Source organism: Callospermophilus lateralis, chromosome 18 (assembly GCF_048772815.1).
Source record: "Callospermophilus lateralis isolate mCalLat2 chromosome 18, mCalLat2.hap1, whole genome shotgun sequence".
NCBI lineage: Eukaryota > Metazoa > Chordata > Mammalia > Rodentia > Sciuridae > Callospermophilus > Callospermophilus lateralis.
This window is the reverse complement of record NC_135322.1, coordinates 64,977,149-64,996,215: the sequence shown is the minus strand read 5'-3', so window position 1 is coordinate 64,996,215 and position 19,067 is coordinate 64,977,149. Positions and strand designations below refer to the sequence as shown.

The window sequence follows — 19,067 nt, the reverse complement described above, 5'->3', positions numbered from 1 at the left end:
AACAGAGACATACTCAAGGGAGAGTACAGGCCGTCTCCAGAGCGAGGAGCAGCCTCCATCTGCCACACCTGAAAATGTCAAACATGGAAGTTTCAAATGTCTTCACTTGACTGCATGCTAACTTATCTACCCTAAGGACTCAACGAGGAATCGTGGATATTGATACATACTATTGTCCACTCATTGGGTACTCTGAGGAACAAAAATGGATCTAATGGTTTTAATACTCCAAGTCTTTCATTTAACCTTTCAAAGGTATACTGAGAACCATGAAGTCGATGCAGACGACCCACTCCCTCCTCGGCTGGCTGGAGATGTGTCTGCTGTGGGCCAGGACATTGCAGCAGCATGGAGTGTGGCAGCCCAGGGACCTATGGGACCTCCTCACAGAGCTACAGGAGGCCCTTCGGACACCGCTGCTCCAGCTAACTGGACCTCGGCAGGTCCCGTGAGGGACTGCTTCTTCCAGGCCCTCTCTTAGAAACCACAAATTTCTTCCCAGCCAGAGGCTGGATCCAGCTCTCTCCGGGCTCCTCTGCTGCGACTTCTGAGGCACAACACCAAGGAATTCACAGGGACAACAATGAGAGCTAAGCACACAACACACTCGTCTCCTGAATCCCCAGTCAGCACTCGAGCTCCTTGCCACCAGAGGAAACAGAACCAGGAGAGCGGGCATCAGGGTCCTGGCACAGCATAGTCGGGGAAAGTCCTCAGCCTTCCCTTGTCCTGCCGCAGCCCACCCCCGAGAAGGCAAGGGACCCACAGGAACAGCTATCCAGGGCAGTCCCCAAAGTCTTGCTCGACCTGGGCAGGAGGATGATTCTGAAATTAAACTGTAGTAGTGGCTCACCTGCAAACCACCAGCTCCTGCACTAAGGCCATGCTCAAGCCGACAGATCCTAGGCAGTCCATGCTGCCTACACTAGGCCTGCCTTCCTCTAAGGGGCTCTGAGCCCACGCTGGGCAGGAGGTAGATCCTGAAACATGCCATGTCCACACTGCAGGCAGCCCCACATCTCCACCTTACCAGTCTAAGACTCAGGAGTGAACATTCTGCTCCCTCCCCTAAGGAAAATGTGGCTTCCACAAGGATCGCAGGGACATGCCACTCCACTCCAAACGGGAACTCTCACCACTGTGCAGTGAAGCCCCTTGCCTTGGACAGGGCAGCCAGCTGGGCCTTCCAATGATCCCAGCTCAGGCTGGAGCAAAACTACCCTTGAGCCTAATAAACCCAGAGTCATGAAAGACACTCACCTAGTTCCTTCCAAGAGCCCTTTTCCACAAGCTGGGCATTCTAGGGGCCACAATGCCAAACGAGGAGGACACTGCTCCCCTACCCTTCAGTCTCTGGTCACCTTTTGCCCACTCCCTAACACCATGGCATCTTTGGGCCAGGAAACACCAGTAAGTAAGCAATTGGGGTATGTTAGGGCCTACAGATACCAAGAGGCTCCTTGAACAAAGTCCCTCTAGCTGCTAGATGAGGCTGCTCTGATATCCCCAGGGCTGTTCCACAGGCTTCCCACACAGACTTGCTACGCCTGGGACCCTCCAGCATCAGGGCTCCTTTTCTCCCTGGAGCCCTTGCAAGAAAAGGGTTTCAGAACAAAACTGCCCTGAGCTCTGTGGATATGGTAGAGTCACACAATGAGGTTGCACCACCAACCCCAAGGGCAACAAGACCACCCAAGACCAGAGACAGGTGACACCTGATTCAAGAGTGCTCAGGAAAAGTCACTCAGTGCTGAGTGACACAGATAATCCTATGTTTTGGATCTCAACTTAAAGCCCTGAGAAGGTACTAAGAAAGAACTAACAAGTATGTTTATAATCATTTTTCTTTAGCTTTGTTACAATTTTAAAAATGTCGATCATGCCCCCAGAATAGGAGTGGGCTGTGTGCAGCCTCTCCACCCTTACCCAGCTCGGGCGCCACAGAACAGAAGGGCCATCCAGATTCTGTCTCTGCCAGGAGCTGTCTTCAAAAGGCTGTGAAAACAACCCTGTGCCCAGTCTCACCCTCTTCTGGCCAGCAAGGGCCTCCCTGGGGCCTCCATTAGAGGCTCTTCAGCAGCTACAGAATTCCTACCAGGAGTGTTTGCTGGAGGGCTGCTCTTTTCCTCCCGAACTAAAGAAAGTAAGTGGTTGGAGTGTGACAGCAAGAGCAGGCCCACCTTGTCCTGACCCACAGCTATCTGCACAAGCCCCACCAGCAGCTTATACACACACAACCAGAAAATAATAACAAATTCAGGGGAGCTCCCCTATGAGGCAAAACTACGGCACAATCCCACAAAGCCAGGACAGTAGTGCCAGAGCACTGCCCTGCCTGTCTTCCAGGCAACTGCATGGCCACCAAGAGGGAAGCCAGCCCTTCCCTCCCAGCTCCCTCCTGCAGGTGCCATCACACCCAGGCAATGCTGGAGAGAAGGCAGGGGAACCCCAGGCAGGGGACGGTGGGCAGATGTGAAGTGAAGACAGAAGAGAACCTACCTGCCCGTCCTGGCCGACGTGGTGGATCTGTAGATTGCCCTGCAAGCAAAGGGAAAAGGAGACACTCAAGAACAGAAAAACAACACCATGACCCATGCAGACAGGCACAACCTCCCATGCCACCTGGAAACATCTAGGAATCACTAATTCTACAAAATCCAACCCCATGTAGCAATGAAAATTAAAAAAAAAAAAAAATATATATATATATATATATTTTAAGCTTAGTCTCTAGGTACTTATTTTTTGGTAAAACAAAACATGCACCCATTCCCTCTACCCTGACTCCAAATAAGAATCTTTTTTTCTTTTTAAACCTTTATTTGAAACACTTGAAATACTTGAGCAATGCAAATGGTACCGATACAGCACCAGCATGGCAGGCCCGAGCACCACATGGCACTCAGACCACACTTCCACTCCTCGCCAAATGAGCTGGGCGAGGCTGGTAGGCTCTGCTCCATGTCACTATGCAGACAATGTAATTACTTCATGTTAAACAAACAACATGAAGGTAAGGATTTCTTGAGATAAGAAGACTGTCTCCATATCCTAACTTATCACAAAGTCACCATTAATGCTACAAGTAAACTGTTGTAATTTATTTGTATTTGATTCTTAATGGATGGAAACAAAAATAATTCACAGATTGATTTGAAAGCTGAAGAAAGAATCAAAATTGAAAGTAAAAACTGAAATTCAAGAATGAGCACACCGGCTATTTTAGCATAAAACAATAAAAAAAAATTGTGTTCATTTTTTTCTTTTACTACAGTATCTATTTTCTCTCCTTCGAGTGACTACAAGCACCTGCCTCTCTTACAAGCAAAGTGAAAATTCTGATTGGATGCCTGGGCCATCTAGGAAACTGGAGAGTCAGGACTGACATGCTAATAGCTGTCTGTCCGCCCCTCCATGTTTATGCCTTTAATGACAACCCATTCCCCCAAGTGCAGCACAGCACTCACCTGGCCAACCTGCCCATGCTCTGCTCCCATCCCTCCACGTGAGTGCAGGCCTGAAGCCTCAGAGGCCTGCTCCCTGTGGGACACCAGCTTCGCACTCACTGCCCCCAGCACCTTGCCCTTGCAAGCCAGGCCTAGCACTCTTCCACCCCTTCATCAGTCCTCCAAAAGCCCCCTGGAGATGCTAAGGCACGGAACCCTCACCCCATGCTCCTTTCCTCCTCTCTGGACCCTTCCCTCTCCCGCTCCTCCTGCCCCCTCCCTCTCTTCCTGCCCCCCTTCATCTCTCTCCTACATCTGCTCCCTCTCCCTCTCCTCCTGCCCCCTCCCTCTCTCCCCTGCACCTGCTCCCCCTCCCTCTCCCCTGCATCTGCTCCCCTTCCCTCTCCTCCTGCCCCCTCTCTCTCCCCTGCACCTGCTCCCCCTCCCTCTCCTCCTGCCCCCCTCCCCGTTGTCTCTCCCCTACATCTGCTCCCTCTCTCTCTCCTCCTGGCCCCTTTCCCTCTCCTCCTGCCCCCTCTCCTTCCTCTCCCTCTCCTCCCTCTCTCTCTCCTCCTGTGCTCCTGGCTCCTTCTCCCTGCCCCCTGTGAGCATGCTTCCCTCCCAGTGAGCCCACTGAGAGCTTCCAGATGTCATCCCTGAGCCCTTCTCCTGGAGAATGGACACAACTGTCTGGGGCCAGCCAGCTCTGGGAGGTACAGCCTCTAGCACTGAGTCCCCACAGCAGCCTGCACACAGTCAGAGCTCAGCCAGTTATCCGCATGCTTCATCGGCAGGTGAGCCCACAGGTACCCTCACACCAGCTCTCACCTGGAACTAAACTTCTGAAAACCTCTGTTCCTCCCAACTAATGCACACCCACTTAATGAGAGCAGCAAGGCTGTTGTAAGGACATGAGGAAAATGTCCCGTAACATCTGAAAAGCTGAAGAGCCATCAGCACCTCTGAGCCAAAGGACCTTCTCCTCAGAGGTCCTCAGAGGCCCTCAGAGGCCTCCAGAGGCTCTGAGCCTCCCAGCCCTGCTGGACCCTTATCTGCTCCACCTTTAGCACAGGGTCAATGAACTCACCTCACTGTCCTGCGTGATCTGCACCTGCTCCCCTTGAGGCACCTGGGCGATGTGGAGGTGGCCCTGTGGGATCCGCAAAGAGAAGACACCAAGAAGCATCAGAAGAAAAACACACCAAAGGAAACATGAAGCGTGTTCCGCCAAGTCTGACCTTGACTCAGGGAAGGCTAGGTGCCGGCCAGTGCCTTGCAGTGTGCACAAGCCTGGACCCACGGGACACTCCTGAAACCCACCTTCGGGACACAGCGTCACAGATACCAGTCACTCCGGGAGGAGCAATGCACCCCGGGAAAAGTGTGCTAAGTCTTTTAATGCCACTAGACAGGTAAATTTTAAGAATGTGAGCAACATTAAAATAGAAGGGAGACAAACTGAGAACAACAGCTTGCTTTACGATGTTTCAGCTTAGGGACAGAAAGCTGGTGGAGTGCCAGGAAGGGCTCTGGCTTTCTTGCAAGAAGTGAGGCAGGCAGTGGAGGGCAGGCTCAGGGCAGCCCGCAGATGCAGCTTTAAGTCAGAGCCCTGGGAACTCCACCACTGAGCTGCATCCCCAGCACTTTTTATTTTTTGAGACAGGGCCTCACTAAGTTGCCCAGGCTGGCCTGGAACTTGCCATCCTCCTGCCTCAGCCTCAAGAGTCACTGGGATCACAGGTGCAGCACCACACCCATCACTCCTACCAAATCTCTAAGAAGTCTTCCGACCCCTTTTGCTACTCCTAATGTCTGCCACAGGAGCTCATGGGGTGTGTGTGTTTGTGTGGAGGGCCCTTGCCCCAGCCCTTTGGGATGACCACCAGCAGGACCCCAGCAGCCCCAGAATAAAGAATTCCAAGTCGCTGAGGCAAGTCTCATGCTGGGAAGTGACCACTGGATGTGACCCTGCATGTGAGCCCATTCTGTCCATAACCCCAGGTGTGGATTACCCACAAAAGGTTAAACTGAGCCACATATGTGCTACTTGCAGTAACATTGAGACACTGTTCACAGCATTGAAAACTTGGCACATCATGAGTTACACAATCCTAAAGAAATGCTATGCAGGAATAAAGGCCGTCGTTCCCATTGAAGGAAGGACCTTTTCCTCCCTCGGGAGAAGGGCGCCTGAGTCTCGGAACTGAGAACTATTCCCTCCTGGGAGGACAGACAGTAGCAGGGACCCTCAAGTGGCCAGGACCTCAAGCAGGTTGTGCACATGTAGATGATGCCCACATTATTACAGGACAGAAGAGGAGCCACGAGGGACCACTAGTCATCCTGTAAGGTGCTTTTCCGTGACAAGGCCATCAATAACTGCCATCACCCACTAGCTCCAAGAGCTCATATTACAATCACTTCATCCTGAGCTGCAGGTGTCCCCCGCCCAGTCCCCTCCCCAGTCTTCCCAGTCGCGTTGGCGAGAAGATACATACTACTTGCACCTGCCCGTCCTCTCCAATCTGGTGGATCTGCACCTGCTGTGCGTTGGCCAGGGCGTAGTGCAGGGCCTGCGGCTGCGGCTGCTGGAGCTCACTGGAGGGTGGTGGGGTACCCAGCATGGTCTCTGTGGGAGCACAGGAGTGGGAGCATAGGGCGTCACACAGACAGCCTCAGTGTAGGTTCCTTCTGCCCCTCAGTTCACATAAGACACACCTCACCCTTGATGTGGATCAGCGGGTCCCCAGTTTCCCGCAGGGTCACTAATAGTAAGTTTGGGATAACTGAAATTTCTGACACAAGACCAGAGAGTGTAAAAAATCAGGGCCACTGTCATAACAAACCCCTGCTACTCACGTAAGCCTGGTCACGTGAACAAAGAGCACCAGATGTAACTGCAGGGATGAAAAGACAAGACCCAATGGTGTGAAGCCCTGTTTGGGCCATCAGTCCATCGTGTCTGCTCCTGGAGCGTAACGGTGACTAGGGAAGAGGTGCCACTGCACAGTGTGGTTACCAAGGGAGGGACAGCATGCCACACTCTGCAAAGGGAGGGAGGAGAGGGCTCCGAGAGTCTTCACCACAGGGGAGTGGCACACGTCTGCAGACACGAGCAGGCCTGGCTCACAGCACGATTCACGCTCACATCCAGCAGGACTTGGTGTCCCGTCACTACCTACCACCGCTACATTTTTATCTGCTAAACTATTTAATTTTTAAAAAGTAATAAACAGGGGAAAGCCTCTTCCACTCAGACACACTTCAAAAACAAAATTTTACTTTGTATGTTTACCCAAAGTAAGATATATTTGCTTTGATGTATGTTCATTTTAATGGTAACGGTCCCTCCATTCAAATTTTCCAACACACTTAGAACATTAAGGGCTTAAGAAATTTTTAATGCATATATATTTTTCTTGTAGAGAGTTATGATTGATCAATTAAAAAACATTTAAACATAAAAATATATTACAGTGGGAGAAATTTTTGTGAAAAAAAGTTAAATGTTAATATGAATAGAAGAAAAATGAAAAACACAATAACAACTCTGTGGGGGGTGGGGGTGTACACACGGCACACTGCTTGGCACACTGCTCGGTGAATGTGAGCCTGGCCCTAGCTGGGCATGTGCTCTGCTCCACCACTGAGCCACCCAGCACTCTGAAGCAGCTCCTAGTAGGCGTCGGACTGCCAAGGCATGTAGATTCTACTGAATACATTTCTTAAAGTAACATAACAATAATAAGATGATAATATTTGCAAAATGATAAAAATTATATTTTTTTAATTACTTCAAACAATATCAAAAATTTTTAAATGGCCATTTTTTAACAAGTTGTGGCTCAGTGGTAGAGTGCTTGCTTAGCATGTGTAAGGCACTAGGTTCGATCCTCAGCACCACATAAAAATAAATACATAAAATAAAGGTATTATATTCATCTACAACTAGAAATTTAAAAAAAAAAATTTTTAAATATGCAAGGAAGCCGGCCTATAATTCCAGCTGCTCGGGAGGCTGAGGCAGGAGGATCATAAGTTCCAGGCCAGTCTCAACAACTTGGTGAGATCTTGTTTCAAAATTTAAAATAAAAAGGGCTGGAGATTGTCTCAGTGTTAAAGCACCCATGGGTTCAATTCCCAGTACCAAATACAAAAAGCAAGAAAAAACATTTCAAACTTCATTATGAGAGGTACAAGAGCTAAATATTTAGAGAACACTACAGCAGCTAATAAGAGCTTTATGACTGATTCCCAAAGTATTTCTGCTCCAATTGGAAAAAATAATAATAAACAATGGAGTTTGATAGTTTCCAATGGTTAAAAATATGCCTAAGAAGAATGGTTCTACTCATACATAGAATTCTAAAAAAATCCTAGAAGATAGGATTTGTTAGTATGATACAAATGATTTCCAAACGGAAGATTCAAATCATTGAAATTACCATTTGATCAAGGGCTCACCACAACTGTATAATGTGAAGACTTAGTTAAATCCATAGTTTAAAGCAGAGTAATTTTAACATCTAGAGCAAAAATCTGCACTGGCCACTTGTTTGTGATCAGGAGCTACAGCAGTGACCAGAGGTGAACATGCTCACACCAGCGCAGGTCAGAACTGCACTGAGGAGGTAGCGGGCTGCCATCCAGTGGGGCAGGGAGCCACAGACAGGGCCCGGCCAGGGCATCCCCCACTCTCCTGGCCTGGATCCTCCCAGCATCCAGAGCACTCACTGAAGGAAGCAAAGGCAGCCGTGCACAGAGTGCAGGCAGTGGGCTTCAAGAGACGGTACTCTTCAACTCTAAACACTGGCCACTACTGTACAGATGCCCAGCCACGGTTTCCAACTCACCAATGAGACTGGTTTTTTTGTGTTTTTTTTTTTTAACATTTATTTTTCAGTTGTAGTTGGACACAATACCTTTATTTTATTTACTTATTTTTATGTGGTGCTGACGATGGAACCCAGGGCCTTACATGTGCAAGGCTAGCACTCTGTCACTGAGCCACAACCCCAGCCCTTACTCAGTGTGTTTTAAACAGTAAAATTAAGCCACATTAAACTCAAGCACGTGTAAACATCTGGGCGGTGTTGCCAGATAGCATGGTACAGTGCTTTCATAAATCAGTTTTTAGAAATTCTCTCGAAACTAGTGTTCTATGACTTGTATTCAATCTGGAAGTAACAGATAATCTTTAAACAGATTATCCTTGGCACAGGATCCCATCTACAGTATTTATTTGTTTTGAAGTTCCTTTTCTGTTGGTTGAGAATTCAAAGGTGAACGAGACAACCCCACTGAATTACAACCTCACTGAATAACTCAGTAAAATGTAATTAAGCCATAATTGTGGCTTAATTACATTTTACTGAGTTATTTCTGTCACCAAAATAGCTTTGTTAGACCAAGAGTAGACACAAAAGGAACAATGGCAGATTCTAGAAGTCCCTTAAAGTAATAATTAAGTCCACTGAAGTTTACAAAGCAGAGAACTTTAAAAAGAAGGTGCTCTCTGTCCTCAACTCACCCGGCACTGTGAGGGAGCACTGTGAGGGAGGGAGGAAGGAGCCTGGGCCTGGGGCAGCAGCAGCCACACTGACTGCTCCCCTGAAAAGGGAGCACTTCAAGCCACAGGGACACCCCTGTGCTGACCACCCTCAGCTGGGGTCTGGCGACTGGCCTTGCCCTCTAGAGTTCACTCCTACTCCAAACACTGGGCACAGAAGGCTGATGGGGCAGTGCTGCTTTCACTAGGATGGAAGTGGAGACAGCTGACCAAAGAGAAGGGCGAGGAAGGCCCGCCCCTGGTACAAGGCCTCGCCTCTCTGAAAAAGCCATATTCAAAAGCCACCTCAGTCAGCCCGCTGCCAGGGTCTCCCAGACATGGCACGTCTGGGACCTGCCCAGGGCTCAGATACTGAAGACCCCCGCACTGCGGCCAGCTGTGCCCCTCAGAGACCAGCACACTTAGTGTGAAGAGACCCATAGCATCTTAAGAGAAACACTGACATCTTGATAAACCATCACTAAACTGAGTCAGACATTCCATTGAAAGGAACACTGAGGACTGGAAGACAGACACTGATAAGTTAAAACAAAAACAAAAAACGGTAAGACAAGAAAAATCACAGACCACCTGAGCTTGAGAGAAAGGCATCTCAATTTCCACCTGCAAAGTCAGCAGCGGACCTGAAGGTCAACCTGCCCAAGACCCTACACATTCAAATGCACAGCCTGGCTCAAGGGTGGGCATGGCTGGTGGTGTGGTTGTCACTTGGGAGCTGGTTAGAAACAGAATTTCAGGTCACTGCCGTGGTATCTGAATCAGAATCTGAATGCAAGGTTTTTCCAAAGTGGTCCACCTGCAAGTGGAGCTTGCAGAAGGCCGGTCCCACACCTCATCCACCTGAGCACCAAGTCCCAAAGCCATCCACCCGATGGCTGGAAAGGTCTACAGAACACATTAGGAAAACATTCATGAAGAATAGGAATGGGGTGCTGGCCGTGAGACCCCATGATGAACAAACCCGGCTGGGCTGCGTCTGCCTCCCACGCCTGCTGGTGCTGTGCCCCTCTCAGCATCCCACCCAAGGCAGCCCAGTTCATCCAGGAGCCACTTCTCCAGGCACCAAAAGGACCAATCACACCCTGAGGTCTCAATTTCAAACCCTTTCGCTTCCAAAGACAATGGCCTCACATCCCAGCACTACCACAAAGCCTGTCTCTGAACAGTCCTTTCAAAGGCTCCAAAACATTCTGTGACAGGGGCAGGCTAGCCCAGAGGCAGCAGTACCTTAATGTGCAAGGTGCCCCTGCCACAGCAGGACTCAGGGAGCTGAGGCGCCTGAGCACAGAACAAGGAGTCCAGCCTTGGGCGAGGAGGCCCTGCTGCCCGTCCCTGCGGTGACGCATTTCTCCTCCTCGGACACACCCCAGGGATCTTCAGTGCCCTAGTGATGCAGGACACCACATCCAGTAGTTTTCAGATTTGTGAGGAGACTGTCCCTGACTGGGACTTTAACTTGGGTCCAGCCCTACCAAATGACATGAGTGAAATCAAGAATGGCACTGTGCCCTGGTAACCCCTGCCCGCATGGTCCACATCCAGAAGTCCACTTGGCGCTTGTGTATCTTCTATTTCTTTACTTCCACTACATTCCTGCTCCCCCTTAAAATGCTTTAATAGACGTGTTGATGCCGGGTCTGTTCGTTTAGACTGGTCTCCCTGCACCCTGGTTTTGCTGGTCACAGTCTCCCTCCCTCTGGTTCTTTTGATTGGATATTGGGCCTTGTGCCTTTTTCCATGTCAGGTGTCTGGACTGTGGCAACTTTTCTCTGGGGACAGTTCAGCCTGAGCAGGCAAGGCCTTCTGGTGCCCCTGCTAGAAGCTGGACTTGTCACAGAGGGTTCTGCATTCTGTCTTGTGGGAACCGGACGCCTCTCAGCCCAGGTGAACTTAGGAACCTCCCTCTGGGCAAGTGCCTCTAGGACTCACACAGGCAACAGAGAGCCTGCCCTCTCCCCACAGCTCTCACTGCCTCAGCCCTCACAGCCCCAGCCCGGCTGTGGGCTACACTTGACAATCCTCACTGCTTCACATTCCAGAGGGGTTCGGAGTGGGGGCAGGTCCCACTTCCTTCTTTCAGGGAGCACAGGCCTGGCCACCTATTGCCCAACGTCCACAAAGCAGCTTCTCAGATCCTGTCCAGGTGTCCTATAGACTTCACTCTGGCCCTGCTACTGCATGGTTACTAAAAGCAGAAATCTCCACCCCTTGAATTAAACAGCATTTTAAAAACTATAAAATTAATACAGTGTTCACTGGAAATAATGTGGAAGCCAGAGTCAAACACAAAGACATAAATGAAATAAAAACGGTAACCCCACTAGCTAGAGACAGCCACTACCAAGATAAGCACACACAGATTCCAACGCCTTCTCCACGCCTCCACACTTGAACAAAGTGGGAACACAGGTGACCACAGCTTCCACCCTGCCGCCTGCCGCCCACTGACAGGATCTCGTCCCTGCCCGGAGCCACGACTCCCGCTGCTGTGTCCATGCAACAGGCACCCTCTCTGTCCTGTGCAGAACGTCACCAGCACAGTTCTCCTCCAGGTCCCGCAGAGCTCCCGTGACAGGACTCCCTAGCCAGGGCAGCCAGGCCCGATTCCTCCTTCACAGCTTCTTCCTGCAGCCACTCACAAGAGCACTGCCCAGGTATGGCTTGTGTGGCCTACACAGCAGCCACATCCATCTCAAGGACCTGGGCAATAGCCAAGGCTGAGGTCTGATGACCCCCCCAAAACAGCCAGGAGGAGGCCGCTTCCGCAAGGATGTGCACACAGCTCCAGACGATCTGCTCTGCAGCTCCCAGAAGAGTGTCTCCAATCAAGTAAGCACTTGGGAGGGCCACCCCGTCCACTGCCGAGCCCTCGGGTTCCTAGAGCTCCTGCCAAGGAAGCTGCTGTGGGGAGTCTAGGAAAATTATTTAATTCCAATACTTTATAAGTGTTTTGAGATGTCTCAGGGTAAAGGCAACAGAAAGGCAAAGTCGCACAGCATGGCTGCAGAGCGCTCTTCCAGGGAAAGCCCCTCTCCAGCAACGCCTGCAGGGAGGCGAGACTGCGCGACTATTTGGAGAAATCTGGGTCCGTAAACTCGAAATCAGAAAAAGAGAGAAAAACAATTTGGTACTCCCCCAACCCTCCACTTGTAGTCACCTGCAAATAATAATGATAGTGTTGCTTGTGTTGTTAAGTCAACCAGACGCTCAGCAGCTCCACGGCAGCAGGAGAGGAGGGTCTGAGCAAACCCTCCCTCTGCTCCGGAACCCACAGGAACTCGGGGCCGAGGGCCAGGGTGTCCCTTGGTGAGATAACCAGGACAGGGCTACTGTGCTCTCTCAGCCTCACCACGCTCGCTCACGGACCCAGAGGGAAGGGTCCCGGGGCCACTGCAGACTCAGCCAGGGGGAGGCCTCCCCCTGCACTGAGCCCCAGGGCTCCACTTGCACCGCCTGCCACAGGGCCTACCTGAGGCACTGTACGAGGACGAGGACGGAGTCCTGCGCGAGAAGCTCTTGACCGCCAGGCTCTGGCCTCGCTGTTTTCGCCGCCATGCTGTCCGGCATTTGGAGTCAATGCTCTGTTTGATTCGATACCAGTCAGACTCTGTGATTCCAAATTTATAGAAAAGGTGACCTGGAAGAACACATCCCAAAAAGAGCAGTGAGGTGCAGCCTTCCTCCAGGGCCCTGCTGTCTGGGAGTGACCTGAACACTGAAGTGGCCAGCTGCCAGAGCTCAGCTACCAAAGGCTGACCCAACCCTCCAGAAAAATGAGCCAGAAAGCACATTTCACCAGAGAACAGTCGGGGGATAAGTGGCCTTCCAAGACCAGGTGCAGGCTCACCTAGTTATACCTCCTTCCAATTCACTTAACTTATAAAGGACCTGGCCCAACTGCATGCTGGGTGAAAGAGGTGTCAGGCTTGCTGCAGTCCCATCCCCCGTCTGCCCCCAAATCATGAACAGTATCTCATGTCCCAAATGCCAAGAGAATCAAATCAGGATCCCAACAATGCAGTCAGATCTGGTTTTCCAAAACTGCACTTGTTACTCCTCTGCCCTCTCGGCTACCCCAACCCTATGGAGCCTGACCCCCAACAGTCCCACCTGCCTCAGCCCCTGCTGCACCACCCTCACAAACACTGGAGATGAACTTTGTCTCCCTGTGCATGCCAGTAAACCCGACTGTCCTGGCACATAGCACATGCCCAGCTATCCCATAGACACAGGGAGATCACAGCAGTCTAAGGCTCTCTTCCGGCACCCTTCCAGCGCCCTCAGCTCTGACACTCGCTAATGGACTCCCACACCTTTTCACCTTTCTCCCTTGAACACAACACCTCTAGGACAGGACTGTGTTGTGCAGTGCTTCTGCCCTGGCACCCCTGCACACCTGGCAGAAGGGCACCACCTACACTCCAACGTGAAGCAGGGATGGGGCAGGTGGGCGTGCACCTTCCTGAAGAGCATCTTGGCAGAGCAAAGTGCCCACGGGCACCCATGTGGCCAGTCACTCTTTCACAGACAGCTCTCAGAGCATCACTGATGGGTATCCAGAGGAGCTCCCAGCCAGCTACGAGGAGATAAGGGTCTAGAAGGCCCTTCCTGTACCCAGTGGCAACGTGGGGATCATGAGGCCTCTGTCCTTCAGCAGGTTCCTCTCTGCTGGCCATCCACTCCAAGGGAACAGATGATACTAAGAACTGTCATAGTCAGACGCTCACACTGAAATACTGTTCTGAGAACCAAGAGCCCTGGGTTTGAACCATCCACTGAGAGTTAACTATTGCCCTGTCCCCACACACCTGCTCCTGTGGGGAGCAAAACACCAGAACTAATCAAAACAAAGGAAGTGTTTGGTTTTTAAGTACTCTATTGAGTATCAGAAGGTTTGCTGTGGTGGTGGTGGTGGTGGGGACAGCTCTTTGAGAAGAGCTCTTGGCTTTTTATATGAGCGTGTCCTTAGGGCAGAAATGAATGGCAACCAAACTCTGTGACTAGATAAAAAGAAACTGGATGAAAATGGGGCAGGACCCCAGCATTAGAAAGAGCAACCAAAAGCATGGGAGCAACACTCATCATCTTACAGAAAAGAATACCTGTAAATTAAGCAGCAAATTTTGTGTCTTTGACTTTCAGGTCACCTCTAAAGAAATCACGGAATCATCACTCAATAAATACTTACTGAGTGATCACAATGTGCTGCGTATGGCTTTACTGCAGGGCAAAGCCTCACCAAGTCAGGACACCAAGCAGGACAGTGACCACTGCAGTGACAAGGACCCACTGCAGACCACAGCCACCAAAGAACCCACCACTAACCAACTACCTTATTGTCTGATTCATGTTTAACAACCTCAAGGAAAAAGAATATTCACCTTCATGTCCAAGTCAAACATCAGGTAGGAGTGTGCAATGGCCTTACAATCCTGCCTTCCAGTGCCACCTGGGGGGGGGGGGGGGGGCCTCCACTGTGGCCCTCAGCACAGCCCAGGCCCCAGCAAGATGCTCAGGGAGGCCAGGCCACCAAGCTGCTGCTCTGCTCAGGCTGCCCCACCGCTGCCTCAGTGCGCTGGGGAGACAGCAGGCAGAAGACACAAAGAACAGAAGTTGCTGGCACCGGCCCTCGGGCACCTGCTACCCACAGAGCCGCACTCAGCTCACTGGAAAGCAAGGTGGTGCACCCTTGCCACTGGCGGGAGCCACACCTGTCCACTGGGCTCAGGGGAGGCCCCAGCCAGCTCTCACCCTGCCCTTGCAAGCTGCCAGGCAGTCTACCCTGGGGCAGAAAACACTCCCCACCATGTAACTGCCTCCCCACCCTCCAGAACTCCTACTGTGGACTTGTGTTCAAATCACAAAACCGGATTCCCAGCTCTCCCTGGCCAGCCTGGCTCATAGTGGACCTGAGAGGAGCTGCGGGGGGACAGGGCAGAGGTAACACACAAGCAGAGCTCAGTCTCCTGTCCTCGGTGGGTGGCACACTCAACTTATCAGGCATGAAGGAATGATAAATATGATCCCTGTTAACAGAATCTCAAGCTCAAGAGAATGCAAAGCAGGAAACTGAGTGTCAGCAACTTATTTCTTGAAATTACAGACCTAACTAGACAGCAGCTGGCTTAGAAAAGCAACAGGAATCCACACAGCTCTGAATGGGGAACTGAGCGATGTGTCCTCATGGTGACACTCCAGGCAGGCGCAGGCCCAGGCCCTCAATATCCAGAGCCTCCCTCACAAAGCCCAGCTGGTGTCCCACTACCACGATTGCACACACGGGTATGAAAAAGATAAGGCTCCTCAGCTTGCCGAGCCCTGGTGCTGCTCTCTGCTGCCTGGAGGCACAGTGTCCAGGTCCCTGCCCATGAGGGGTCTTCTGCTGGTCTCCATCAGTCACAGGGACCTGACCTATGCCACCTCTAGGTCAAACTGGGGTACTCATTGTGCCCTGCCATGCTGAGCAGGGATGGACCAATGGGAGCACCTGTGCACAGCCATGTCCTGACCCCAAGGCACACATGGGCAGCCTCCCCTGTCACCATAGCAGTGGAGAAGAGACAGCACCCAACCAGCAAGTTCAGGAGAACCCACATCCTATACGGTAAGTTGAGCAGCATCCCCTCGAGTTCTCATCCTTCCAAGGAGCTCCGAGTGTGACCTCACTGGGAACCAGGGTCTGTGCAGATGTGATTCATTAAGTGAAAATGAGGTCACACCAGTCAGTATAACTGGTGTCCTTATAAGGAAAGGAGAAAAAGACAGTGGAAAACACTGGAAACAGGCCCTGGGGCAAGGCGGCAGGGCTGGGGCCAGGCTGCCACGAGGCGGGAGTACCAGGAAGCGTCAGCCACCAACAGAAGCCAGGAGAGAGAAAGCCCCAGCAGAGGAGGTACAGCCTGCCAAGAACTGGACCTTGGACACACGGCCTCCAGACCCATCAGAGAACCAACCCCTGGGTCTCCAGCCCCAAGTCTGCAGTGCTCTTTGCAGCAGTCCCAGGACCCCAACACACCCTACAGGGTGCCCCAGGTGGGGTAGACAGATGGCTCCCCAAGGTAAGCGTGCCTGTGCCTTCTGCCAGGAGACTGCCTGCTGAAAGGGGGGACTGTAGCCGTCTGCAGGTCACCTGGGAGTGTGGGACTTTGTGCCAACCAAGCAAACTCCCACCAAGCACCAGGAGATCTCAGGGGTCCCTCATCCATACCAGCCTTCCTCACAGATGTCCCCAAGGGTCAGGGGGTGTCATGCTGATTGTGTTTCAATTCATTTCTGGCAACTTGCAGGTTAGGACTTGCTCTTCTGCATAGTTCAAGCAGAGGCTTATATCACCGATAGGAAAAGCTGTAAGAACCGCTCCTGAGCTCTCAAACAACAAGACACACTCTTTAAAAGAATGTTCCAAGTTTTCACAAAGTTACGAGAATGTGCTACTTTTCATGGAGCACAAACTATTTCGTTATCTGCCTGAATTCTGGGAGGCCCATTGATCCTTGGGAGCCCTCAAAAAGCCAACATCCCAGAAAACAAGTCCCTCTTTCAAATAAACATGTCCCCTCATTTCACAAAGACAGTACTTAGAGATGTGACCTACCATGTGTTTCAAAATGCAGATTTTTGCAGGGGGAGGGATATTGTTTTTCTTTTTGGGGGGTGGTGGGGAGCGGGTACCAGGGATTGAACTCAGGAGCACTCAACTACTGAGCCACATTGCCAGCCCTATTTTGTATTTTATTTAGAGACAGGGTCTGAGTTACTTAAGGCCTCGCTAAATTGCTGAGGCTGGCTTTGAACTTGTGATCCTCCTGCCTCAGCCTCCCAAGCCCCTGGGAGGCACATAAGCATGCACCACTGAGCCCAATAGGGGAAAATATTTCTGTCCACAAACAGGAAGGAGAAAAAAGTCTTCCCTAACTGGGATGGTTGTGGCTGTAGCCTTGAAGCTGTGGATGTCACGGCAGACTCTGAAGGAGCAACAGAGGGAGGCAGGGGTGACAATGCTGGTCTGCTCTTCATCAGCAGCTGAGCTGAGGCCTCAGGAGGTGGGCCTGTGTCCATGTATTTGTTTTGTGTTGTGTTGTGAGGAGCAATCAGCAATAAGTATCAAAGCAAGCACAGGGAGAAAAGGCAAATGAGCACTTGGAATGTTTCAGGGTCCACCTGAACAGACAGTGGTGCCTAACTTGCAAAGGCCTCGCTGACACAGGTGGGCCAGATGGACTCCCACTCATCCTGAGGGCTGCACCCAGCAGAGGGACCTGAGCACGCACTGACCCTTCCCAGTGGCCTCACAGGCGTAGAGGGCCACATGTACTGACAGAGCCCACAGCAGCTCTGCCGAGTTTCTCCCCGTCACTAAGGAAGCTGAGGCAGAGGCCAGCAAGGGGCCAGTAGTCATGGGATGGTCCTAACCAACAGCCTGCCCCTTCCCCACAAGAGACTGACTCCAGCAGGAGCTGCTAAGGGGCTGAAGCGCAGTGAGCGCCAGTCTGGGGACTGCAGGGCAGTGAGCCCTGCACACACTCCATGGCCTCAAGGAAGCGCAGTGAGCGCCAGTCTGGGAACTGCAGGGCAGAGCTGTGCACACACTCCATGGCCTCAAGGTTCCTTGCTTCCCCTGGACCCAAGACCTCTGGAGCTCCACCTGGTGTCTAAGAGGACACACAGGCTGGGCACTCTGAAGGCCAACCCAGGAGCACATGACACAGACCACTGAGCCCAGCGTCCTCTCCAGCACTGCACACGTGGGCCCCCAATCCAGTCCACCGGATGCCTCCACAGCTCTCTCCACCCCCCAGCCAGGCAGGAACTGGGACAGGCCCACTTACACCGGATCCCATAGATGGTGAGCGGGTCCAGCTGCTTCTTCCCATGCTTGCCCTGGCCGGAGAGGTTGGACACGGCCTGCACCTCACGGTGGAAAAGGTAGTCCAGCAGCGTGAGCGCCATCTTCTCGGCCGTTCGGCAGTTGGTGCTGATGTGCAGCATGTCAGAGGGGATGATGGCGCAGCGTACCCTCATCTCAGGATTGTTCTCATCGCCCAGCCAGGTGCCGTTGGGGTAATCCTCTGAAAAAGAGACGGGGTCCTCCGTGAGCCAGCTTCAGGGCATGCTCCAAATAAGTGCTCATATTCCAGATGGCCCCAGTGCTTGGCTCAAACAGGCTCAGGAAAGTTGACCCACAGCCAATCCCCCAACCTCCCTGTGGCTGCAAGAGGGTGGGCTCCAGTCTGACAAAGACAGCAAGCGTCATACCATGCCCACAAAGGTGACCTAGGTTGCTTGCTCCATTTCAAAAAGATGAATGTGGCAGCGTACATGGGGAAGACACTCTGCCCTGCACTCCAAGCTTCCTCGGGAGCTAGACCACCTTGTGACCTCTGTGAAGGCAGGGCACTGAGGGCTCACAACTCGTTGGAAAGCTACCCAGCTGGGTCCTGCCCAAAGCTTGTGCAAACGACCAGGTGTGGCACACTGTAGGCCAGCAGCTGGAGCCGCTACAGTGCCCTTGGGAGCAGTCCAGGACTCACACAGGCCCAGGTCATCCCAACTCGGGCAGAGAGGGTATCAAATAAGCTCTGGGCTCAGACACCAGAATTTCTTTCCACCCCAGCAGTGCAATGAGCTTCGGGAAACAAGCCTCACATCTTTCCGCTGCTTTAAGCTTTGCCACACACCCAGGCAGGAACAGACAGAGGCAGCGGCTTGGCAAGGGCACCCACTTTTCCTGTGCATCCTCTTGACTGTGGGTGTGATGGCCACAGAGTACCCTTGTCCCAGATGAGAGCTCAGTGCACCCATCTCCACTGTGACCTGCCTCTACAAGAGGCCATGTGATAGGGCAGCACCATTGTCATCTGCACTACAGGAGCCCCCAGGAACACGCCATCTCCGCAGTACACCTGAGTCCTGTCCCAGCATTCCAGACAGCTACCCCTCCCTTCCCGTGGCCTCCCTCTGGGCCTCCCTCTGTGGATGGTCCAGCAGTGAGTGTGGCCCCTGCTCAGAGCACAGGTTCCCTAGCATCTTCTCCAGGCCAAAGCTCCTTCCTC

General features: G+C 52.0%; 1 protein-coding gene across 8 annotated transcripts in view; it reads right to left on the bottom strand.

Moving 5' to 3' along the window:
- Banp (BTG3 associated nuclear protein) overlaps window positions 1–19,067 on the bottom strand; it is an 84,794-nt gene that overhangs the window by 13,924 nt on the left and 51,803 nt on the right. For 6 of the 8 annotated variants that reach the window (XM_076837604.2, XM_076837602.2, XM_077105658.1 and 3 more), the window contains 5 exons: window positions 17,844–18,083; window positions 12,485–12,652; window positions 5,945–6,075; window positions 4,534–4,605; window positions 2,500–2,538 (listed from right to left, as the gene is read on the bottom strand). In XM_076837604.2, the coding sequence (XP_076693719.1) occupies window positions 2,500–2,538; window positions 4,534–4,605; window positions 5,945–6,075; window positions 12,485–12,652; window positions 17,844–18,083 (650 nt within the window). The remainder of the gene's footprint in view (window positions 1–2,499; window positions 2,539–4,533; window positions 4,606–5,944; window positions 6,076–12,484; window positions 12,653–17,843; window positions 18,084–19,067) is intronic. The other 2 variants (XM_077105657.1, XM_077105659.1) reach the window with 1 other exon arrangement.